This window comes from Hemitrygon akajei, chromosome 30, assembly GCF_048418815.1.
Source record: "Hemitrygon akajei chromosome 30, sHemAka1.3, whole genome shotgun sequence".
NCBI classification, from domain to species: Eukaryota; Metazoa; Chordata; class Chondrichthyes; order Myliobatiformes; family Dasyatidae; genus Hemitrygon; species Hemitrygon akajei.
In genome coordinates this window covers 40,988,228-41,014,664 of record NC_133153.1, presented here as the reverse complement: position 1 = coordinate 41,014,664, position 26,437 = coordinate 40,988,228, and the positions used below count along the sequence as shown (strand labels likewise).

Below are 26,437 nucleotides of genomic sequence, written 5' to 3'. Positions count from 1 at the left end.
AGGTGCTCCGGTTACCTCCCACACTCCAAAGACACACTGGTTGGGAGGTTAATTGGTCATTGTAAATACCGGTAGTCCCGTGGTTAGGCAAGGGTTAAATCAGGGGTTGCTGTGCAGTGTGGCTTGAAGGGCCGATTCTGCACTGTACCTCAATAAATAGAATTAGTAAATATTTTACAGTATGACTTTCTACTGGTATGACTTTGGACTGTGGGGGGGAAGCGGATCACCCGGAGGGACCCTCGCGGTCATGGGGAGAACGTACAGACTCCCTACACGTGGTGACGGAATTGAACTCCAAACTCTGGAATGCCGCGAGCTGTAATTGCGTCACACTGACCGCGATGCTACCGTGGCACCTTAGGAGAGGCTGGTACCCAACGGCATTGCCTCAGGAAAAATTTTAAATCCCTTTGAAACGGAGGTGAGGAATTTCTTCAGGCAGGGAGTGATGAATCTGTGGAATTCATTGCCACAGAAGGTTGTCAAGGCCAAGTCACTGGGTGTATTTAAGGCAGAGATTGATAGGTACTTGATTGATAACCTCATTATCTAGTCAGGGAGTTTATTATAGACTTCAGGAGGAGGAGGACACCAGTGTCCATGAGCCAGTCCTCAGTGGGGTTTTAGAGATGGAGAGGGTCAACAACTTTAAATTCATTGCTGTTACTATTTCAGAAGACCTGCCCTGGGCCCAGCACACAAGTGCAATTATGAAGAAAGCACAGCAGCGAATCAACTTCCTTAGGAGTTTGTGTAGGTTTGGCATGACACCTAAAACTCTGTAGATGTGTAGTGGAGAGTGTATCGATTGGCTGCGTCACAGCCTGGTGTGGAAACTCCGATGCCCTTGAATGGAAAATCCTACAAAAAGTAATGGACACAGCCCAGTCCATCACAGGTAAAGCCCTCCCCACCACTGAGCACAGGAAAGCAGCATCTACCATCAGGGACCCCCACCATCCATGACATGCTTGCTTCTTGCTGCTGCCATCAGGAAGAAGATACAGGAGCCTTGGGATTCACACACTGCCCGGTTCAGAAACAGCCACCCCTCAACCATCAGGCTCTTGAACCAAAGGGGATAACTTCACTTGCCCCATCATTGAAATGTTCCCACAACCTATGGACTCACTTTCAAGAACTCTTTATCTCATGTTCTTTTTTTTAAACTTTTTTTATTGTGTTTTCAAATAGTTACAGAATAAAAGTGTGTGAAAAAGAAAATATGTGTTACCCATCCCCCCTCCCCTTAACCCCTCCCCCTACTTGATATTTATTATTATTATTATTTCTGTTTTGTATTTGCACAGTTTGTTGTCTTTTGCACACTGGTTGAACATTCAGATTGGCGTGGTTTTGATAATTCTATTATGGATTTATTGAGTAAGCCCATAAGAAAATGAATCTCAGGGTTGTATATGGTGGTACTTTGATAATAGATTTATTTTGAACTTTAGGGGTTACAAGGAGAAGGCGGGAAAATGGGGTTAAAAATCATGCATAATTGAAAGGCAGATCAGACTGGATGGACTAATTCTGGATCGATACCTTATAGTCCTGTAGCACAGAATGGTAAGAACTGCAGAAGGCCCCTGACTCAACCAGCTCCATCAGGAGCACAGGCCTCCCCATCAACAAGGACATCTTCCAGAGGCGGCACTTGGAGCTGGCAGTGTCCATCATTAAGCACTCTCTCCATCCGGGACATGCCCCCCTCACACTGCCGCCATCGGGAGAAGGCACAGCAGCCTGAGGAGCTGGAGTCAACCACTGGGACACAGCCTCTTCCCCTCCACCATCAGATTTATTGTGCCTGCTGTATATTTGATGACGTTTGTTGTTCTGCAGCAGCAGCAGTAGACATAAAATTTCCATAAACTACACAGTAAACTGTGCAAAAGTTGAATAGTCAGAGTGTTCACGGACCCTTCAGAGATCTGATGGTGGGGTGGGGGAGTGGAAGAATTTGTTTCTGAATCATTGAATGTGTGTCTTCAGGCCTCTGTACCTCCTCCCTGATGGTAGGAATGAGAAGAGGGCCTGGCCCGGGTGGTGGGGGTCCTTCATGAAGAATGCCTCCTTCCTGAGGCATTTCCTCTGGAAGATGGCCCTCCATGATGGGGAAGGTTGTGGGGCCGGCAGTCTACAACCCTTTCGATCCTGAACAGTCAGGGAACCTATAAGCACCTCACTATTCTTTTCCGTGTGCATTGTTTATTTAATTTTGCAATTAATAGTAATATAATTTATGTCTTGTATTATACTGCAGAAGCAAAACAACACGAGAAAGTCTGCAGATGCTGGAAATTCAAAGCAACACACACAAATGCTGGAGTGACTCGCATTTCATGTCCGATTCATATTCATTTACTTATCATATTTACACCGAAACATAAAGTGAAACGTATGCAGTCGCTGGCGGAGCAGACTAGATGGCCCGAATGGCCTAATTCTACTCCTATGTCTCATGGCCCGAATCCAAGTGTCAGAAATCCGCTATAATGATGGCTCCAGTCCTAATACAAGCACATAGGATGAATGTGCATAAGCAAAACAAAAGTGGGCACGGGAACGATGGGCCGAACGGCTGTGCTGTTCCAAGTAGGCACGGTACGGCGCCGGAACTGGGAGGATCCCGTAGTCCTCCAGTATCCCAGAAACCCCAGACCTCCGGCATCCCACAGTCCCTCGGCGTGACTGAGCAAGCGGTGGCGGCGGCAGCTGTGGCGATGGCGGAGCCCGACGACTGGGGTAAGCGCGGGTTTTGTGTCTCGGGTTTAGTGGCGGCGGGACGGCGCGACCCCGCTCTAGTTTCCCTCTAACCGCCAACTTCTTACCTCTTGCAGAGACGGTGGATTTCGGAACGCAGGAGTCGCCGCTGAAGAAGCCGGTGATCATAGACAGATGGGAAGGCGAGGACGAGGATGACGACGTGAAGGTAAAGGCCGGGGCTGAGCGACTGGAGCTTCCGGACCGAACGGGAGCCCCTTCTCCGGCCAGTCTCAGCCCAGGCTCAAGCTTGGAGTAGAAACTTCCAGAGCCCCTGGCTGCTGCCCAGGCCACTCCTTCGCTGCCCCCACCCACTTTATCCCCCTGGCTCTGGGCCTCGGGTACGTCTCAGACCCGGTGGGAAGAAACGACGACTTCGACGTCCCTGCTCCCGTGCCACTGTTCACCTTGAAGTTATGGACACGTCATGTGTTGTCCGGCACTCTCCCCCCTACCCCCCAACTGACCCAGGCAGTCCTACCCCGCCTCCACAGTTGGATCCTTGGCCTCTTAATATTTGGCCTCCTTTTTAATATTTGCCTCAGTAACATCTTACAACTCCAATAGATCTCTGCTCCTGATCTCCCTGTTTCAGTTGTGTCCTACAGCTTGGCGTTCACACCCCTCCTTCCCCCCCACTACCACGCCCTTCATTTCCCTTGAAATCAACAGTTTTACCATTTTTAACTGAATTGTCTATTTACTGTGTTTAAAACACTGAATATAAATAATTGATTTTTGCTACCAAAATTACACTTTATTCATAATATATAGTAATATGCTTTAATCAAGCAGCATGGTAGTGTAGTGGTTAGCACAGCGGTTTACAGTATGTTCATTTTCTGCCACTGCCTCCCACAGTCTAAAGGTGTACCAGTTGGCAGGTTAATTGATCATTGCAAATTGTCCCATGGTTAAGCCAGGGTTAAATTGGGAGATTGCTGGACAGCGGAGTTGGAAGGGCCAACTCCGTGCTGTATGTCAATAAATTTAAAAGATTAATTCTATATATTCTCTTGCAATGTGTAAATGCCACTCACGTTTCCTCCAAAACCGATGCATCTGTGAAATATTTGAGGGGTAGTAATATAGGATCCAACCCCTCAGTGGCAGCAGGGCCCCTGTCTTTCCCCACAGAGCCTTTGTGGTGAGTGCACTGAACTTCAACACCCCTCAGCACCTTTTTATTACACATCGGAATGAACGTTAGCAGCTCTCACTTGCAGACATCTTGTACAGGAAGACTGACAAATCATGGCTTACTGAACTTTGTGGAAAACTTTACTAGGGTTTTCCATCAACTTTCTTCTTTTGCTTAATGCACGTGGTGGGCTATGTACTTTATTATATTTACATCATGGAGCCTGAGTATGTTTTGATTAGTACTGGTAATTGCATCTCCCTATCACCTTTATACAACTTACAGTGGATGCTCTTCTGGGGCTGTGTAGGTCTTGTACTCATATAGTTCAGTGCTTATAGTGGGGAGGGGTTGGCAGATTGCAGTGGAGAAGGAAGGTGAAGCATGCACATGCACATTTTTTCTGTGATGTTTCTTATGGGGTGGTGGGATGGAGATACGTCATTGCCAAAGGAGGTGTAAGGCACCCCTTCAGCTTGGAGGTCACCCTTGGGCAGAATGTAGCACCCCCCCCCCCCCCCCCAGATCAAAGTTATGTGAAGCCATGGGAGCAGCTGGTGGATGGTTGTATTAGTAGCTGGTGCAGATCACAAGAGGTTATGCGACCACTGACGCCAGGCAGACAATCTCTGAAGAGTATTGATAGTGACTGGTGTCACCTGTCTTTTAAAGACACTGCCCAGAGTTCATGTTAGTCCCCTTTCTGTTGAATCACATCAAGATGTGTTGAATTCTATTCGTTGGAGCAGATCAATAAGCCACCCCAAAGCTTGGTTTGGGCCATTACTTCTGGTTGAACTTTTATTTTGAGAGGGGTTAGGGGTTCATTGAGGAGTTTCCATATTGTATGCTACATTCCAGATCTTAAACTGTGCCAGCGGATTTTATTGCACCAATCGATTGAAGACTTCTTGGTCTTTGTGTGTGAGATTTACTTCACTACTGATTGAATTTAATGTTCAGTGTAAATGTGAATAGAAGGCTCCTGCATCTTTGTTAACTTAGCAGCTGTTCAATGCATGATAATTTAGAAAGAAAAAAATAAGTAAATCAATTATATTAAGTATATATGTGTTCATTGAATAGATTAAAAACAGTGCAAAAAAGTGAGCTAGTGTTCCTGGGTTCAATGTCCATTTAGGAATCATATGACAGAGGGAAAGAAGCTGTTCCTGAATTGCTGAGTGTGAGCCTTCAGGCTTCTGTGCCTCCTTCCTGATGGCAACTGTGAGAAAAGGGCATGTCCTGGATGATGGGGTCCTTAATAATAGACGTTGCCCTTCTGAGGCGCTGCTCCTTGAAGATGTCTTAGGTACTACGGAGACTAGTACTCAAGATGGAGCTGACTAATTTTACAACTTTCTGTAGCTTCTTTCGGTCCTGTGTAGTAGCACCCCCCCCCGCTCCCCACCATACCAGACAGTGATGCAGCCTGTCAGAATGCTCGCCACAGTACATCAATAAAAGTTTTCAAGTGTTTTAGTTAACAAACAAAATCTCTTCAAACTCCTAATGAAACGTAGCCGTTATATCTGTAGAATTCTGACATTCAAGCGGTAAGTGCTTGGCTGAATGGAAACACCATGCTGACAAAAGTCAGTGTCACCTAAAGCTGAATTCCCTTTATTGTAATTCCACTGAAAGCATTGGATACGTCAAACAATAATGGCAGACAGTCATTCAGTAAAACTGTTCTCATAGTCCAGAATGCAAGAACAAGGCTGAAAAGTTTTAAAATGTCAGCAAAATCAGTGTGTTGAGTTAACTCCTTAAATCTTACACTATTATAAACCACTGAAGCTTTGTCACATTGACATAGGACATCGAGCTGACTGCTGAATTTTTATGGTACATGTTAATAAATTTAGTAATTCAAAAGTGGACTCCACACTGTCATTATGACATTGAAATTTATTAAATGCAATAATTAGTGTGGGAAACAATAAACATAAACCAGAAAAGGTCCTGCAGATCTGACAAGTTTCAAGTAAAAATACAACATTTAGCAGCCAGAGAGATGCTGAGGAGAGAGAAATATGGGGTTAATGATTCAGATTAATTAATTTTTGAGAACCTGCTTTTATTTTCATTTGAACTATGAAATACATAAATTTAATCCTTATGAACTTGGGTTGTGACCAAATGTTGTCACTGATGATAGTGTGAACAATTTGAATTAGAGAGCCATAGTGCCACAGCACAGGAACAGGCCCTTCATGCTGAGCTTATTCTTCCACGTTCCATTGACCCGCACCTGGACCATACCCCTCCCATCCGTGTACTTATCCAAATTTCTCTTAATTTGAAATCGAAACTGCATTCACAACTTCCACTGACAACTTGTTCCATGCTCTCACCACCCTTTAAGTCATGGGTTCCCAACAATGTTTATGCCATGGAGCCTTGCTACTAATCAAGGGGTCCATGGATTCCAGCTTGGGAACCCTTGCTCTAAGTGAAGAATTCCTCCTCAGGTTCCCTTTAAATATTTCACCTTTCACACTTGACCTGACCTCTAGTTCTAATCTCATCCAACCCCTATGGAAAAAGCCTGCTTGCATTTCCCCTATCTATACCCCTAATAATTTTGTATGCCTCTATTCCCTAGAGTGTAGAAGAATGAGGAGAAATTTGATAAAGTCCTAACCTATTCATCCTTCCCCTCTCACTCAGGTCCTCAAGTCCTGACAACATCCTTGTAAATTTTCTCTGTACTTTCTCAATCTTACTGATGAGAGTCGGACATTGTAAGACTAGGTGAAAGAACATGAAAGCATGAGAGTTTTTGAAGTTTCCTGATTTTCCTTTGTAGATTTATGGTGTTTTATTCCTGTTCTGACTCACTAACACATCTTTGGAGTAAATTCCTTCAGATTATGTTAAGCACGTGACACTCATTACATGAAATGGTTGAGGCAGATAATTATACATTTAAGGATCAACTAAATATACTGTGCTTATTTAATTTTTAAAATATAGTAATTCATAGTTTTTAGTGATTATGTATTGCAATGTACTGCTGCCTCAAAACAACAAATTTCATAACATGATGGTGATAATAAACCTGATTCTGAAGTGCTGGGGGTGGTTGAGATGTATCAAAGGATATACTGATGAGATGAAGCTCATGCAGAGCACAAACATCAACATGGGCCAGTGGATCCAAATGACTGGTTGTTTTTGAATTTTATTGACTAAAGTTTTCTTTTAAGTTTCTAAAGTACTGCTTCTTTATATAGAATGCCATATAATTTGGAAGCTAAAAGTCATGTAGGTCCCAGAAGCTTTATGCCATGGACCAATATAAAATAATATAAAAGCAATATATATAATATGTTGAAACTGTATAAATGATGAGTGAGGCCTTATTTGGAGTGTTGTGAGTAGGTTAGAAAGGATGCGCTGAAACTGGAGAGGATTCAAAGGAGGTTCACAAAAATGATTCCAGGATTGATTGGCTTGTCATATGAAGAGTGTTTGATGGTTTTGGGACTCTGTTCACTGGAATTCAGAAGGTTAAGAGGTGACCTCATTGAGACCTATCAAATGGTGAAAGGCTTTGACAGAGTGGATATGGCGAGGATGTTTCCTATGGTGGGAGAGTATAAGACCAGAGGACACAGCATCAGAATATAGGGGCATCCTTTTAGAACGGAGATGATGAGGAATTTCTTTAGCCAGAGCGTGGTGGATCTGTGGAGGCCAAGTCTTTATGTATATTTAAGGCAGAGGTTGATTAGATGCTTGATTGATCAGGGTATGAAGGGATATGGGGAGAAGGCAGGAGATTGGGGCTGAGAAGAAAATTGGATCAGCTATGATGAAATGGCAGAGCAGATTCGATGGACAAAATGGTCTAATTCTGCTCCTATATCTTACGGTCTAACACCATTAAGCAAGGGATAAGTAGGCCCTAGGTTGGGAACCCCTGTTAGGATAAGAATGGCAAAGCTCAATTAAGTGGAATTGATGAGCTGAATGATAAAAAGAATCAGAATCAGATTTATTATGGCTGGCAGGTGACGTGCAATTTGTCTAAACTTCACTTCTATATTCTGTTTTGTTAGACAATCTAATGCTTTTTCATCCATGATACCACTTTGGTTTTGATATGACTTTGTGAAGATGTATTAATGGGTTCCAAATTTTTTTTCCTGGTGAAAAAAATTGATGAAAAGACAGTTATCAGAATGGGTTAGTTGTAATGAAAATCTCTCTTTATTGCCTAATTTGGTGAAGATTTCCAATGTTTATTCAAAAGATTTTATCTCAGAGTTCCAGCATCTGTGATGTTACTTTTATTATTTGAGGCATTGAGTTTAAAAGTCATGAGGTTATATTACAACTTTATAAAACTCTGGTTAGGCCACATCTGGAGTAGTGCATACAGTTCTGGTTGCCCCACTGTAGGAAGGATGTTGGAGCTTTGGAGAGGGTGTTGAAGAGGTTTACCAGGATGTGGTCTGTTTAGAGGGCATGTGCTATCAAGAGATGCTGGATAAACTTGAGTTGTTTTCTCTGGAACACCGGAGGCTAAGGGGAGAACTGACGGAGGTTTATAGGATTGAGAGGCGTAGACAGAATGGACAGAGAATATCTGTTTCCCAGGGTTGAAATGTCAAGTACCAGAGGGCATGCATTGAAGGTGAGAGGGGGATGTGAGGGGTAATTTTAATTTCCTCGGAGGGTCATGGATGCCTGGAATGCACTGTTTGGAATGTGGGAAACTCGTGGCAACCGGGAGAATGTACAAACTTATTACAGTGGCAGAATTGAACCCAGGCTGCTGGTGCTGTAAACCGATATAATACCATGCCATCGCTCAGTAGAACTGGTAGAATTCTTGCCTGCTAGACTTTGAGACTCATTTTAGTAATGCAATAGGACTTACATACTTGATGAGGAAGAGACAAACACTTACTGGGAAAATTGAGCAGGGTGTAGAAAGTTACATGTTTAATGACTTTGAGAGACAATAGAGATTGACAATATAGCAGTACTGCATTTTGCTATCTACCAAGGCATACTTCATTGATATCTTTTGCCTGTTTCTGTTGCATGTTGGCCATCAAAGTTGTGCAGATATTCTACCACCTTGCTCCCCTGTGTCATATTTCCCTACTCCTCACTTCTACATGGGAGAATTTCCAACAAACTTTTATTTTCAAATTGTCCTACATTTTCCTATTTAACTGTATGTTAAACTTAATTCTTCATAAAGGATAGGAAGTGTGGCTTGGTAAAGAAAGTTATAGATTCAGTGAGTCCTAATCTAATGATGAAGTTATCATGTAATTGACAGTTGAAGTTGTTAATACACACCTGCATTTGGGCTCTGCTATATTCTGCTGATTTCAGTGGTTGATATTTATGTTACCAAGTTCCTAAACTTTTAAAGAATTGTGATGAAAGTTCAGCAGCTTTAGGGAATGAACATCCTCTACATAGCACCATCCAGAGACAGAGAAGCAGTTTCAGCGACAGGTTACTATCGATGCAATGCTCCTCAGACAGGATGAAGAGGTCAATACTCCCCAATGCCATTAGGCTTTACAATTCTACCGCCAGGACTTAAGAACTTTTTAAAAGCTATTATTAATGCTTTTTGAGATAGTGATTTAGATGCATATCATATTTTTACTGAGTTAAGTATTGTATGTAATTAGTTTTGCTACAACAAGTGTATGGGACATTGGAAAAAAGTTGAATTTCCCCATGGGGATGAATAAAGTATCTATCTATCTATCTATCTATTAAGCAACAGAGGTGCATGGCAATTGTTACCTGTCTTGGTGACTATAGTGTCACCAGCAATTGTGACTTTGTTGAAGGACAAAGTGTAAACTGAGAAAAATCTCAGTTGGTCAGGCAGCATCTGTGAATATAGAAACATAACATTTCAGGTGAAAGTCTTTTCAGAGTGAACAAATTACTTGAAATATTTATTTTCCTTTCGTGGATGATGCCTCATTTGCTGAGTGTTTCCAGCATTTTGTGTTTTTTTTTTCAGATTTCCATGATAGGTATTTTTTGTTTTTCATTGAATGACAAAAGTGACTTGATGAAAGCTTCAGACCCAAAAGAAATGTATTTTTCCATACTTTAATTTTGCAACACCCATCCTGCATTGACTTTTGAAAATTTGCATGCTTTTTGTATTTAATATTAAGTTCCCATCAACTTCCACTCCGCAGTTCACATATTTCACATGCAGTCATTTTGCTGATCAGAAAGACTTTTAGTATCTTACCGGTGTGTGAATGTCCAGAGGGTACAGAGAAGTCTAAATCCATCCCAATTAACGTTCTTGCATATGGTTTACTGAGCTGTTAGCAGAAAACTGGGAATGGTCTGTTCCTCTCTAATCCCAGCGAAGTGGCTGTCTTGAGATCAGATCATTGACTGAGTGAGGGTTGAGCTGTGACTTTCTGGATTTCTGATCTGAATGCCTTAATAATATGATACTAGTAAAGTTCTTAAGGATTTAAATGATTTAATGTTTCTTTAAGGGACCCGGTTTCTCAAAGAGATTTGCTCTCTGTGCAAAGCTGTAGTTACATCTGTCTAGGGTGTTTTTTGGTATGAGTTATTGTCAAATTTTATTTGATAAAATGCAGTGAAGCATCTCAGAACAGTTTGTCACATTTATGCATGGAAGTTGTTGCATCAAAGAATAGTTCTTTAATTTGTTTCCATAGGACAACTGGGACGATGATGAGGAGGAAAAGAAGCCACCCATCAAGCCAGGTGAGAATGAATACAAAAGTGGACCATATCAGCCCACCTCATCCATGCCAGCCATGGTACCAATAATGCTCATTGTACTCGTCTGCATTTGACTAGTATTCCTCTATACCTTTCCAATCCAAGGATTTGTTCAAATGTCTGTTAAACATTTCAATCATATCTGTCAACTTTCCAGATATCCACTATCCTATGTGTGATAAGCACATCTCCTTTATAATTCTCCACTCTTGCTTTCAATCTGTGTTCTGCAGTTCTACACTTCCCTGCTCTGGGGGTGTTTGGGGGGGGGGTGGGGGTGTGGGGAACAGCTCTGGCTATTTATTCTATGAATGTTCCTCATAATTTTATAAACCTCTGGGGTTACCTTTAGCCTCCTCCATTCCACTGAGAGTGAACCCAACCTGTCTAATTTCTTTTTGTAACTATATTCCAGTGAGATCCTGGTGAATCTCTTTCGCACTCTTGCTATCACGTGCTTCCTGTAGTGTAGTGGCCTGAACTACATACAATGAGCCAAGTGTAGTCCAGCCAGTGTTTGTACAGATGCAAGTTGATGTCAGTGCCTTGGCCTGTGAAAGCAGGCATATTAAATGTCTTCTTCTCTGCCCCATCCATATATGATACCACTTTCAGGGAGTTATGGACTTGCACTCCAAGGTCTCCCTAATGCTCCCACCATTTCCTCTGTTTTGGCAGAATCTGACTTCCCAGATGCATTACTCACAGACCTGGGATTAAGTTTCAATTGAAGCTGCTCTGCACAGCTTTCTAGATGACCTGTGTTCCACTGTATCCTTGGACAACCTTCTTCAAAATTTAAGCCTCCACTGATATTTGTGTTGCCTGCAAGCTTTCTAATCAGACTGTGTTCAAAAGTTCAAAGTACGAAGTATATTTATCAAAGTACATATATGTCACCATTTACAACCCCGAGATTCATTTTCTTGTAGGCATACTCAATAAATCCATAGAATAATAAGTATAACAGAATCAATGAAAGACCACCCAACTTGGGATTTAACCAGCATGCAGAAGACAACAAACTGTGCAAGTACAAAGAGAACTAATAATAATAATAATAAAATAAGCAATAAATATCAAAAACCTGAGGTGAAGAGTCATTGAAAGTGAGTCCATTGGTTGTGGGAAAATTTCAATGATGGGACAAGTGAAGTTGTCTCTTTGGTTTAAGAGCCTGATGGTTGAGGGTTAATAACTGTACAAACTTGGTGGTGTGAGTTCTGAGGCTCCTGTACCTTTTCCTCCTTCCTTATGGCAGCAGCGAGAAGAAAGCATGTCCTGGTGGTTGTGGATGCTAGTGATGGACGCTGCTTTCCTGTGACAGCATTTCATGTAGATTCTCATCCGTCTTTTGTTCATAATATAAACAGCGAGTGCTTGTTGAATGCTAGTCCCTGTCGTACACCAGTCAGAAAAGCATCCTTGCACCACCAGTTTTAAAACCAGTTTTAGATTCAGTTTGCTAACATGCCTCAGTTCTCTTGTGCCTTAACCTTTAGGACCTAGTCTACCATGTATGGCCTTGTTCAAAGCTTAACTAAGGTCCATGTAAAACACATTTAATGCCCTGGCTTCATTAATTTTCTTAGTCACAATTTTCAGTAGGGTTTGTGCGACATGATTCTCCCCCACGGGAAATCATGCTGATTCCTAAACAGCTAATCAGCCCCTACCTTTCCAAGTGAACATAAATCCTGTTTCTCAATCTTCTCTAACACTGACACAAGGCCCACTGCCCTATAGTTTGCTGGCTTGTCCCTGACAACATTAACTATCTTTCAGTCTTGTAATGTGAGTATTGTGAGCAGTTTTGGACCCCATGTCTAAGAAAGGGTGTACTGGCATTGGAGAGCATCCAGAGGAGGTTCACAAGAATGCAAATGAAAGCATTAACTGTAAGGAGCATGAAAAAATTGACGGCTCTGGCCTATACTCGCTGAAGTTTAAAAGTAAGGGGTGATTTCATTTAAACCTACTGAATATTGAAAGGCTTGGAGTGGACGTGGAGAGTATGTTTCCAATAATGGGAGAGTCTAGGACCAGAGGGCACAGCCTCAATACAATGTTCCTTTAGAACAGAGATGAGGAGGAATTTCTTTAGTCAGAGAGTAGTGAATCTTGGAATTCATTGCTTCAGACGGCTGTGGAGGCCGAGGCATTGGGTATATTTAAAGTGGAGGTTGATAGGTTTTTGATTAGTAAGGGTGTCAAAGGTTGCAGGGTGAAGGTAGGAGAATAAGGTTGAAAGGGATAATAAATCAGCCCTAATGGAATGGTGGAGCAGACTGTTAAGTTGAATGACCTTATTCTGTTCTTATGTCTTATAGTCTTTAGATTTTCTGGTACCTTATTATGGACAATGATGATGTGAAACTCTCTGAAGCTTCCCTGCCTAGCCAGCTTCCTTGCTTCCCCTAGCATCCTGAGAGAGATCCATTTGGCTATGAATCAGAAACCTTGCTGTCTCACTCTTAAATTTCTGCTGTTTTTCCCCTCTTTTTGTTGTTTTCCATCTACTTGTGGCAGATCCTGTGTTTTATGATTTAAATTTGCCTCGCCACTCTTCCCACCAGAAGTTTAGGGCCCAATCTCATCAGATAATATAAGAACGCAAACACGAGGAAATCTGCAGATGCTGGAAATTCAAGCAACACTGACAAAATGCTGGTGGAACGCAGCAGGCCAGGCAGCATCTATAGGAAGAAGTAGAGTCAGCGTTTCGGGCTAAGACCCTTCGTCAGGACTAACTGAAAGAAAAGATAGTAAGAGATTTGAAGTAGGAGGGGGAGGGGGAAATCCAAAATGGTAGGAGAAGATGGGGTGGTGGAGGAGGGGTGAAGCTAAGATTGGCAAAAGGGATACAGAGCTGGAGAAGGGAAAGGATCATGGGACGGGAGGCCTAGGGAGAAAGAAAGGCGGAGGGGAGCACCAGAGGGAGATGGAGGACAGGCAAAGAGTGATTGTGAGAGGGGCAGAGAGAGAGAAAAATGGAGGGGTGGGGAATAAATAAATAAGGGATGGGGTAAGAAGGGGAGGAGGGGCATTAACAGAAGTTAGAGAAATCAATGTTCATGCCACATACAAATAAGCTGGATGATCTCAGCAGGTCGGGCAGCATCCGTTAAAGGAGCAGTCAACTTTTTGGGCTGAAACCCTTCGTCAGGACTCGCCCTGAAACGTTGACTGCTCCTTTCAACGGATGCTGCCCGACCTGCTGAGTTCATCCAGCTTATTTGTACGTGTTATTTGACCACAGCATTCTGCAGTATATTTTGTGCTTAATGTTCATGCCATTAGGCTGGAGGCTACCCAGCCGGTATATAAGGCGTTGTTCCTCCAACCTGAGTGTGGCTTCAATTTGACAGTAGAGGAGGCCATGAATAGACATATCAGAATGGGAATGAGACGTGGAATTAAAATGTGTGGCCACTGGGAGATCTTGCTTTCTCTGGTGGACAGAACGTAGGTGTTCAGCGAAACCATCTCACCCCATCCGCCAACCACCCCATTCGGGATAGGGTTCCCCTTGTCCTCGCCTCCCACCCTACCAGCCTGCAGGTCCAACATATGATTCTCCGTAACTTCCGCCACCTCCAACGGGATCCTACTACCAAGCACATCTTTCCCTCTCCCCCTTTCTGCTTTCCGCAGGGATTGCTCCCTACGCGACTCCCTTGTCCACTCGTCCCTTCCCACCGATCTCCCTCCTGGCACTTATCCTTGTAAGCGGAACAAGTGCTACACCTGCCCTTACACTTCATCCCTCACCACCATTCAGGGCCCCAGACAGTCCTTTCAGGTGAGGCGACACTTCACCTGTGAGTTGGCTGGTGTGGTATACTGCGTCTGGTGCTCCTGATGCGGCCTTTTATATATTGGTGAGACCCGACGCAGACTGGGAGATCGTTTCACTGAACACCTACACTCTCGGCCAGAGAAAGCAGGATCTCCCAGTGGTCACACATTTTAATTCCACGTCCCATTCCCATTCTGATATGTCTGTCTATGGCCTTCTCTACTGTCAAGATGAAGCCACGCTCAGGTTGGAGGAACAACACCTTATATACCGGCTGGGTAGCCTCCAACCTGATGGCATGAACATTGATTTCTCTAACTTCTGTTAATGCCCCTCCTCCCCTTTGTATCCCATCATTTATTTATTTATCCCCTCTCCTTTTTTCCTCTCTCTGTCCCTCTCACAATCACTCTTTGCCTGTTCTCCATCTCCCTTTGGTACTCCCCTCCCCCTTTCTCCCGAGGCCTCCCGTCCCATGATCTTTTCCTTTACTCCAGCTATGTATCCCTTTTTCCAATCTCTTAGCTTTTAGCTTCACCCCCCCCCCCCCCGTCTTCTATCATTATGGATTTCCCCCTCCCTCTTCTACTTTTAAATCTCTTACTATCTTTTCTTTCAGTTAGTTCTGACGAAGGGTCTCAGCCCAAAACGTCGACTCTACTTCTTCCTATAGATGCTGCCTGGCCTGCTGTGTTCCATCAGCATTTTGTGTGTGTTGCTTGAGATAATATAAGACCTGACTTGATAATTCAGACTTGCTCAAGTATTAAAGCCTTTGGTCACTAGAATATATATTTTAAACCTAAATCAAAAAATGTTGGAAATATTCAAAATGCCTTGTAGTGTTTTTGTGTAAGGAGGAACTGTTTTTGGGCTGTAATATTAACACTCTTTATCCCTGTAAGGATGCTCTAAATTCAAAGTAAATTTATTACCAAATTCATACATGTCACCATATACAACCCTGAGATTCATTTTCTTGCAGGCGTACTCAATAAATCCAGTAACCATAATAAAATCAATGAAAGACTGCACCCAGCAGGGTGGACAAGTGTGAAAAGAATGACAAACTGTGCAAATACGAAAGAAAGAAATAGTAATAATAAACAATTCAGCAATAAATTTGAAGAACGTGAGATGAACAGTGTTTGAAAGTGAATCCATAGGTTGAAATTGAGTCTATAGGATGCTGTTTGACTTGCTGAGTATTTCCAGCCCTTTTCAGATTTCCAGCAAATGCTATAATTTGGCTTTTCAAAGTTCATACTTCATACAACCTTTGAGATTCGTCTCCTCACAGGCAGCCACAGAATAAAGAAGTACAATAGAACGTATTAAAATAATGAATAACCATAATATAATCAATGAAAGACTGCATGCAACAGGGTGACAACCAGTGAGCAAAAAGACAAATACAAAAATAAACTTTTAACATTTGAATTAATCAACTTGAACTTTTAACAGTGTTAAGATGCTTATTTTGTTCTGTGCACGGAGACCTCAATTATTTTTGCTTCCCTTACTGAACTGAAAGTCGAGTGCATTGGAATAAGCTTTATTATCACCAACTCGTATGGCTTGAAATTTGTTCTTTGGCAGAAGTACAGCACAGACATAATGTAACATTACTATAAATTGCACAAATCATGCCAAAAAGATAAGGAATAACGAGGTTGTGTTAATGATCTTGGGTTCAGGAGTCTGATGGCAGAGGGGAAGAAGCTAATTCTGAATTATTGAGTGTGCATCTTAAGGCTCCTGTACCTCCTCCCTGGTGGAAGTAATGAGAAGAGGGCGTGCCCCAGATGGTGAGGGTCCTTAATGATGGATTCTTGAGGCATCATCTTTTGAAGATGTCCTTTTGAAGATTTTGAAGCTTTCTGGTCAGGACTATTCACAAATATTGGTCTGTTATGTGAGCATTAGAGAGATTAAGAACTAAAGCTGAAGTCAACCATTTGGCCTGCAGTGGATGTAATATTGTAGATGGGGGTGAAATTGCAAAGCTAATTACATCATCTTATTGCTAATAAAATGATAGCTTGTCCTGTCACCACCTATGATGCTGATCTTTCTCGAATTCTTATCACAGATGTCAAGGTTTCAGAAAAGAAGAAATTAAGTGACAGGATTAAAGAGAAGGAGGAGAAAGAGAGGCAACAAAAGAAGAAAGCTGCAGCTCTAAAAAATGTAAGTTGCTGTTTTTTTTACTGGGTGAAACTTTTGCAATCATCTCCACCAGCAGAGGGCTCTGCTGGGGAACTCTATCCTAAAGGATATGAATGCTAAAGACCTGCTGTAGTGTTCAGCATTGGCAAAATTGTGGAGTCATCAGGGAGCTGTCAGGATGTGCACTGTGGCTGAAAACTCTTACCCCTTCCCTTGCAAGTTGGGGAATGCTTAAAGGAGATTTAACTGAAATAATTACTCATTGTGTTACAGACGTAATGTAGCATTGAGGATGGGTGGTTTGTTTTATCATCATGGGGCCTATATTACTGGCTTTTGTATTTTTACTGTACATAAGTTATATGTTAGCTGATCTCAGGTCAATAGACAGTAGGTGCAGTAGGCCATGCGGCTCTTCTAGCCAGCACCACCATTCACTGTGATCATGGCTGATCATACACAATCAGTACCCCGTTCCTGCCCTCTCCCCATATCCCTTGACCCTGCTATCTATAAGAGCTCTATCTAACTCTCTCTTGAATGCATCCTGAGACTTGGCCTCCACTGCCTTCTGGGGCAGAGCATTCCTTAGAACCACAACTCTCTGGGTGAAAAAGTTTTTCCGCATCTCTGTTCTAAATGGCCTACCCCTTATTCTTAAACTGTGGCCTCTAGTTCTGGACTCACCCATCAGCGGGAACATGCTTCCTGCCTCCAGTGTGTCCAATCCCTTAATAATCTTATATGTTTCAATCAGATCACCTCTCATCCTTCTAAATTCCAGTGTATATAAGCCCAGTCGCTCCAATCTTTCAACATAAGACAGTCCCGCCATTCCGGGAATTAACCTTGTGAACCTACGCTGCACTTCCTCAATAGCAAGAATGTCCTTCCTCAAATTTGGAGACCAAAACTGCACACAATACTCCAGGTGGGGTCTCACCAGGGCCCTGTACAGCTGCAGAAGGACCTCTTTACTCCTATACTCAATTCCTCTTGTTATGAAGGCCAGCATGCCATTAGCTTTCTTCACTGCCTGCTGTACCTGCATGCTTGCTTTCATTGACTGATGTACAAGAACACCTCGATCTCGTTGTACTTCCCCTTTTCCTAACTTGACTCCATTTAGATAGTAATCTGTCTTCCTGTTCTTGCCACCAAAGTGGATAAAGTCAACATCACTGCATTGGTATTTAGGCCACACTGCAGTGATAATTCAATCCCTGTGGGTCTTTACAGTTGTTAAAATTTGATGGGAAATTTTTAACACAAGTGGTGAATGCAGACATGTTGTACCACTACCTCTTACACATGTAAATTTGGGGATTTCTAATGGGACAATCCATCCAGGACAGATGGGGGTTTAACATGCTGCGTAGCTGGGTGGACTTACCTTCTTCATTCAGTCCTTGCTTTCTTTGAGGGAGTAATTTGTGTTCTATTTGATCACTGTTTTGAATGATAATTAGATTTCTTACCGCTGACGTATGTTATCGAAATTTATTGTTTTGCGGCAGCAGTGCCGAATACGTAAAAAATGACTAAGTTACAACAAGAAAAATAAAAAAATAATAAGTGCAAAAGTGAGGTAGTGTTCATAGATTCTCGGTCCATTAGAGGTAAGAGTTTGTAGTCCCTGTATATTGTCATACTAGTTTATGGTATTATAAATTTCCCATCTTGATGAATCAAAAGCCCGTTTTCAGCAGTAGGGAAGAATATCAGAAGACGATTTGCTCCAGGGAAAATGCCTCACATCTTTCTGGGGCTATCTTTTCCTAAAGGTTTAAGAGTTATTGAAAGCTAATCCCCACAGCTGTTTCGCAACTGATTGCCTCCTTTTCCCCCACCCACCTTTCCTCTCAACGCAATTCAGGACTGATGAAGGGTCTCGGCACGAAACATCGACTGTTTACTCTTCTCCATAGATGCTGCCTGGCCTGCTGAGTTCCTCCAGCATTTTGTGTGTGTTGCTTGGATTTCCAGCATCTGCAGATTTTCTCTTGTTTGTAATTGGACACCTTTCGTCTCACCTGGTTTTACCTGTTACTTGCCAATGTATTCGCCTTCCCCCTCCCCCCACCTTATTATGGCTTCTTCCCCTTTTTTTCCAGTTCTGGTAAAGGGTCTTGGTCTGAAACATCGACTGTTTATTCCTCCAGCATTTTGTGTGCGTTGCTTTAAAGCTGTTATCCATACAAATGACAACAAAGGTATTGGATTGCTGGGAAAAAACAGCTGATTCACTAGCATTCTTTAGAAAGAAATGTCTTTACCCAAACACTAGAAAAACTTCATATGCTGGAAATCCAAAGCAAAACACACAATTTACAGGCAGCATCTAAGGACAAGAGTAAACAGTTGACATTTCGGGCCGATAGCACCTTCAGGGTTGGAAAAGAAGGGGAAAAGTCAGAGTAAGAAGGTGGGAGGGTGGGAAGGAAGAAGTTACAGGATGGCAGGTGATAGGTGAGGATAGGATGAGGGGATGAAATAGTCCTGGGAAGTGAAAGAGATAAAGGGCTGGCAAAGGGGGAATCTGATAGGAGAGGGCAGAAGACCATGGGAGAAAGGGAAGGGGGAGGAGCACCAGAGGGAGATGATGGGCAGGTGAGAGAGGGAAACAGGAATGGGGAATGGTGAAGGAGAGGATAGGGCAATTACCGGAAGTTCGAGAAACTGATGTTCCTGCCATGAAGTTGGAGGCTACCCAGATGGAATATAAAGCGTTGCTCCTCCAATCTGTAGTGGCCTCTTCCAGGCAGTAGAGGAGGCCATGGACTGACATGTCAGAATGGGAATGGAAGGTAGAATTGAAATGGGCAGCCACTGGAGGTCTTGCTTTATGTGGTGGACGGAGAGAATGTGCTCGATGAAGCGGTCTCCCAATCTATGTCGGGTCTTACCAACGTACAGGAGGCTACAACAGGAACATTGCATACAGTAGATGACCCCCAAAAGTCTCGCAGGATGGGAAGAGCTATAGCCTAGATATTTGTGTGAGTCATTGGGTTTATAAAAGATGTAAGGTATTTCTTCCTGCTTTGTCACTTGTAAAAATGCTATCCCCTTCTCTCAGTTCCTCTGTCTCTGGCACATCTGCTCTCAAGGTTGGAGGCTTTTCACGTCAGAATAACTGCGATGTCCTACTTCTTCAAAGAAAGGAGCTTCCCTTCCTTCACCATCAACGCTGTCTTCATCTGTATCTCTTCCAGTTTGTGCACATCTACCCTCACCCATCCCGCTGCCACACCAAGGATAAGGTTCCTTTTGTCCTTACCTACCAATAGCCTCTGTGTCCAGCACATAAATTTCTATAACTTCTGTTGTCTCTGATGAGATCCCACACCAAGCACATCCTTCTCCCGCATCACCCCCACACCACTTTCCACAGGATCACTTCCTATGTGACTCCCTTGTCCACTTGTCCCTCCCCACTGATCTCCCTTCTAGTATTTACCAATGAAAGTGGAGCAAGTGCTGCACCTGCCACTACACCTTCTCCCCCGCTACCATTCAGGACCCCAAACAGTCCTTCCAGATGTGGCGCCACTTAATTTGTGGAGTTTGTTGGGGTCACCTATTGTATCTGGTACTCCTGGAGTGGCCTTCTGAATATCGATGAGACCTGACGTAGATTGGGAGACCGGTTCGCCGAGCACCTTTGCTTTGTCTACCGTGAAAAGTGGGATCTCCTAGTGGCCATTCATTTCAATTTTACCCATTCCCATTCTGACATGTCAGTCCATGGCTGCCTCTACTGCTGTGATGAGGCAACACTCAGGTTGGAGGAACAACACCTTGTATAGCCTTTGGATAACCTCTAACCTGATGGCATGAACATGGATTCCTCAAAATTCCAAAAATGACCCCTCCCCCCCCCCCATTACCCATTCCCAATTTCCCTCTTTCACCTTATCACCTTGCCATCACCTCCCTCTGGTGCTCCTTCCCCGTACTTTTCTTCATGGCTTTCTCTCACCTCCTATCAGATTGACCCTTCTTACTCTGACTTCTCCCCTTCTTTTCCAGTCCTGATGAAGGGTCTCTGCCCAGAATGTCGACTGTTTACTCTTTTCCTTTTTTGCTGTCTGGCCTGCTGAGTTTCTCCAGTAATTTGTCTGTGTTGTTTAACGTCTTTAACCAGTTTCAGTCCATACTGGACTCCAGTATAACATCAACCCTGCTGATGCTCAAGTGTCCTTGGCCTAACATGCTGCACCTTAGGCTTTCAGTCAGCAGTTCACGAATGCTATCTGTTCCCTCTCCTCCCGCAGATATAGCTAGTGGTGGGTAAAAGGTGCTGCCTTCTGTCCCGAGAATATGTACAATAATGTGGAAAAGTAAGAATTTACCTGATCAGTTTGCTGATGTTATTGTAGGCACTTCATATTATAGCAGTCTAACATCTTTCTTAAGTCATTAAAAGCGCAGGAACCACCCGTGCTCTCAACAGAGGAACAACTAGCAGAGAAACTTCGACTAGCGAAGCTACAGGAGCAGGCAGACTTGGAAGTTGCGAAGGAGACATTTGGTAAGCTGGCAATAAATGCTCTTTAAGTTAAATTTGGATACAGTGTTATTTGGATAGTTACTTGTTGATGGAGTATCCATGGTGATAGTGCGGCACTGCATGTGTGCCTAGTGCTTTCTGACATTATTGCGTTCTGTTTTCAGTAAAGGGTTGCTAGAACTGCCCTGTATAACAGTTGCCTTGTCTTTCATACTCTAGCACAGTGTTGTTAACAGATCCAGATAGCGTGTAGCTGGTGACTGATTTGTTCAACTCGGCTAAGATGACCAAGATCCCATCTTTGATCCCAGATCAGCTTGTTAGCCAAGGGAATGGAAGATACAAAGATTAGCTTTATTTCTTACACATACATTGAAACCTACTATGAAATGTGTTGTTTGTGAGGGTTGTGCTGGGCAACCAGCAAGTGTCATCAAGCTTTTTGGTGCCAACATAGCATACCCACAATTAACTCTCCCTAACCCTACGTCTTTATTTCCCTTGTCTGATAGTTATGGTGAACCGAGCAGCTGAATAGCCTGCCCATGAAGGAAAAACTTAACAAACCTTGTAATTTTGGTTGCAACATTTAGAAGTTTTGAGAAGTATGTGGATGGGCTATGGTCTAGGTGCGGGTCAATGGGACTAGGCAGTGTAACAGTTTGGCACAAACTAGATGGGCTGAAGGACCTATTTCTGTGCTGTTGCTCTGACACTGTTTTGTTGATCTTTGTCACTTGGTGTGTTCTGCTGAACATTGTGGGTATGCTGTTTTGGCATCAGAATGTGAGGCGACACTTGAGGACTGCCTCCAGCGCCTACTTGGGTGTGTTGGTTGTTAACTTAAATTACACATTTCACTGCATGTTTCAGTGTACTTGTGATAAATAATCTTCATAAATAAATGCTCATGAGAAACAGCTAATTATGCTTCAGATATTGACTGAGAAAGGCGACCTCAGTAGATCCCAGGAAAGAAACGACAATACCTATGGGAGAGCATTTACTGGCCAATTGGCCACTTCTCCCTTCTTCATAGGTTTGTTATCACTGTTAACTGGAATTAACCTTTATAAAAATTTAGCTATATATGGAAATTTTCAAGGCTGTGGAGAAAAGAACCGAGGCGTGCCTCTAAAAGGTCTGGCACAGGTACTAAGCCCTGAACAACCTCCTATGGGGGATAATCAAGGAATTTTAGATAGTTGGTGTACAATGTGGCGCAGTTCCACTGCTCTGCTATAGGTGGAGCTGAAGCACCATGGAAGCAGTATTGACGTTTGAAGTCAGAACTTTTTATTACCGGGGTTATGTCTGTTTGCAGTTAATTGCATCTTTTACTTTTGAGTGGTTCAATATACAGGAAGAATGGTTTTCTGTTGCCTTTACTTCATATGAGTAGTCTCATTTAATAATAAGACCACTATCTGTCCATTTAGATTTTCTTGGTCCAAAGCTGTGCTGCTACACTTCATTTAATCATTTAAGCACGTTTTTGAAATACAATGTCTCAGCTTTGGCATTTAGTGTTATACGTACAGCTTTTTATTATAGTAGTGTACTTCTGTATACACTCAGTGGCCACTTTATTAGTTAACTCCTCTACATAATAAAGTGACCACTGAATGTATGTTCATGGTCTTCTGCTGCTGTAACCCATCCACTTCAAGGTTCGATCTGCTTTGCGTTCAGAGGTGCTCATCTGCACATCACTGTTGTAATGAGTGCTTATTTGAGTTACTATCACTTTTGTGTTAGCTTGAACCAGTCTGCCAATTCTCCTCTGAACTCTCATTAATAAGGCTTTAATGCCCGAAGAACTGCTACTCACTGGGTTTTTTTTGCTTTTTGCACCATTCTCCATAAACTCTAGAGACTGTTATGTGTGAAAATCCCAGAAAGGTCAGCAATTCGTGAGCTGTTCATACCACCCCATCTGGCACCAACAATCAATCCACCATCAGTCACTTAGATCATATTTCTTCCACATTTTGGTGTTTGGTCTGAACAACAACTGAACCTCTTAACCATGTCTGCATGCTTTTATACATTGAATTGTTGTGTCACGATTGGCTGATTAGATTATTTGCATTAACAAGCAGGTCTAGAGGTGTACCTAATGAAGTGTATGTTCAGAAGTCAGCTGGATTTTGGAATTAGTGTAGGCTTTACTAAAGGGTCAAAGAGTTTACAATGAAGCTCGGGACTTTTGCTGCAGTTCTGGACTTGCCATTTTATTTATTTTGAGATTTTATTCAGTGAAGAGTCTGTGCCAGTTCCAGTGTACTCTTGCTGCAAGAAGACGGGATCACTGATGGCATATGAGAGTCTCTCAGTTCATGATGAACCTGGTCCGTTCTGTCTGAACCTGGTATAGTCTTCAAGGACAAATTGTGGGACCAAGTGAAAATAGAATCAGATGTTAACAGCCTTTTCTGTTTGGAAAAGCTGAATAATTTTGTACCAGATGCCATTTTCATTGTCAGTAAACTGTAAATTAGCCCTTTTCAACTGCTTTTTCTTAACAACCATTGACAGACAATGTCTTGTCTCTAGGTTCTTGCCTTTAAATAGCTTTAAATCTAATGAGTAACTACACTGTGTTCAACATGAACATTTGGATATCTTTGTTGTGTTGTAACATGCAGAGAGCTGCAGATAGCATTGACTTGGTGGGAGTTGAGGAGTTGGGTGGGTGTAATTAAGAACCAGGTTGTCTAACCCCTTAGATTAATCTGATTTCCTGTAAGTTGCCCTTGGAGAAGTTGAAATAATGATTGTGGTAGTTTCCCCCAAGCCTTTCAAGAACCAGAACTGGTTAGAATAGCTTATTATTTTAATGAATATTTGGAGATTGAATTGAGATCTTTGCAAATCCCTTTTGTCAGCTTGTGGCAACTGGAAAATCAGGGAACTGAAAACCTGAACACCAAAAAACAATCTGCTGATGCTGGCAACCTAAAATTAAAATACAGGTTGCAGGAAATACTCTGCATGTAGGCTGCATCTGAGGGGAGAGAAGCAGAGTTAATATTTCAGGTCAGAACTATGTCAGAGTTTGTTTGACTAAGGGTTTTGATCTGAAATGTTAACTCTTGTTTTACTTTCTACAGATGTAGCTTGACCTGTTGAGTGATTTAAAAACAGTGGGTTGCTGTGAAAACCTAGTTGTTCTATCAATACTGTGCCAGGATAGGAAGCCTATTATTTCAGTATTCAAACCCATTCCACTCAAAGGGTTGATGTTTTCACTGCTCTGTTCCTGTACAAGTGCTGGAGTTCCAAATTTTTTAAACTTGAGGTTAGTAGATTTTTGTTAGATAACCACATTAAGGGGTATAAAACAGTGGTATACATGAAGCTGAGGTATTGGTTTAATAAATTATAGTGCAGTTTCAAAGAGCAGACTGGCCGAGTCTTGTTCACATGTTCTTAAAGGATCATGGCATGTAAAGACAAAAGATGCTGGAACTTCGAGCAACAAGCAATGTCCTGCTAGAGGAAGCAGGACAATGAAATTGTTGATGTTTCAGGACTGAAACTTCAACCTCGTTAGTGTAGTAGTTAGTATCCCGCCTGTCACGTGGGAGACTGCTGTTCAATTCCCTGATGGGGATCCACTTAGAAAAATAGAGGTCTATGGGTAAGCCTAGGTAGATCTAAGGTAAGAACATGTTCAGCACAGTTATGTGGGCTGAAGAGCCTGTATTATGCTGTAGGTTTTCTATGTTTCTATGAATGGCAAGATTTTAACCTAAAACATCAACAGTTCTTCCTTCCCCAGTAGATGCTGCTTGATGCTCAAGAATTACTCCTATCCTGTTGTTTGTTGCTAATGGTGTGTGTACGCACTAGAAAAATCAATGGACAGAGCGGCTTCTGGAGCATAGAACTTCTCATTAATGACATTGTTGTGAGGGTTAACAGGTTGGAGATGACGCATGAGATGGAGTCCCTAGCACATGACATGATTGGAGTGGACAGTACTACCAGGGTGAAACGTACTGGCAACTGGTCATGTAGAAATAGAACTGTACAGCATAGAAACAGACCCTTTGGCCATTCAGACACGTCCCATCGACCTGCACGCACCCCGTAGCCCTCCATACCCTTCCCATCCATGTACTTACCCAAATTTCTTTTAAATGTTAAAATCAAGCCCACATCCATCACTTCTGCTGGCAGATTGTTGCACACTCTCTCATGCTCTTAAGTGAAGATCATCTCCTCAGGTTGCCCTTAAACATAGCACTTTTCACCCCTAACCGATAACCTCTAGTTCTAGTCTCATCCAGCCTCAAAGGGGAAACCCTATCTATGCTCTTAATTCTATGTACCTCTATCTAATCTCCCCTTATTCTCCTTATGCTCCAGGGAATAAAGTCCTAACCTATCCAATCTTTCACTACTGGTCCTCAACACCAGATCATTTTTCATCTTCATCCCCTAATGCTGGAAGGATGTGTAAGCAGGTTTGAATTAGAATGGCTTTGAGTTGTGAGGTAGTTGGAGTCAATGGAAGTAAGTGTGCTCTAAAACAAGGGGTCTTCGAGTTTGAAAGTGAGTAGGTGGTAAGACTTAAAGCATAGAATGTAGAATACTACAGCACAGTCAGGCCCTTCAGCCTACAAAGTTGTGCTGAACTTAATACATACTCTGTGTAATTCCATTGCCCCAAATAGATCTCCAATTTCCAGATTGGAAATTAGAGATTAGACCAGTTTGGCAGTTGGTTGAGGGATTATATTGAGTAGCACATATGAAATGCTGGAGAACCATGGCAAATCAGGCAGCATCTATGGAGGGGAATAAACAGTCGATGTTTCAGGCATTAATTGTTTATTCCCCTCCATAGATGCTGCCTGACGTATTGAGTTCCTCCAGCACTTTGTGTGTGGCTCCGAATTTCCAAGATCAATCTAACCCATCTCTCCCACGTAGTCCTGATGAAGGTTCTCACCCTAAACCATTGACTGTTAACTCTTCTATAGATGTTACCTGGCCTGCTGAGTTCCTCCCAACATTTTGTGTGTGTTGCTTCCCACGTAGCCCTCCATTATTCTTTCATTCAAGTGCCGCAAAGTTTCTTAAGTGGCCCTAGTGTACCTGCCTTAGCTTTTAATACTCTGCTAAGTTAGTTTGGATGAAAAAGACTGGTAAGCTTTCCTATGATATTAAACGAGGGCATTGGGAAAATTACATTTTCTTACTTCAAGATTTAAGTGTCAATTTCCAGACAGATGTAAGAAAATTAAGCATGTTTTGCACATCAGGAATT

General features: G+C 42.6%; 1 protein-coding gene across 1 annotated transcript in view; it reads left to right on the top strand.

Moving 5' to 3' along the window:
* The first annotated feature begins 2,663 nt into the window (after positions 1-2,663).
* eif3ja (eukaryotic translation initiation factor 3, subunit Ja) overlaps positions 2,664-26,437 on the top strand; it is a 34,124-nt gene continuing 10,350 nt past the window's right edge. The window contains exons 1-5 of the mRNA XM_073032677.1: positions 2,664-2,754; positions 2,850-2,941; positions 10,612-10,660; positions 16,570-16,667; positions 21,066-21,180. Coding sequence (XP_072888778.1) covers positions 2,733-2,754; positions 2,850-2,941; positions 10,612-10,660; positions 16,570-16,667; positions 21,066-21,180 — 376 coding nt within the window. The 5' untranslated portion in view covers positions 2,664-2,732. The remainder of the gene's footprint in view (positions 2,755-2,849; positions 2,942-10,611; positions 10,661-16,569; positions 16,668-21,065; positions 21,181-26,437) is intronic.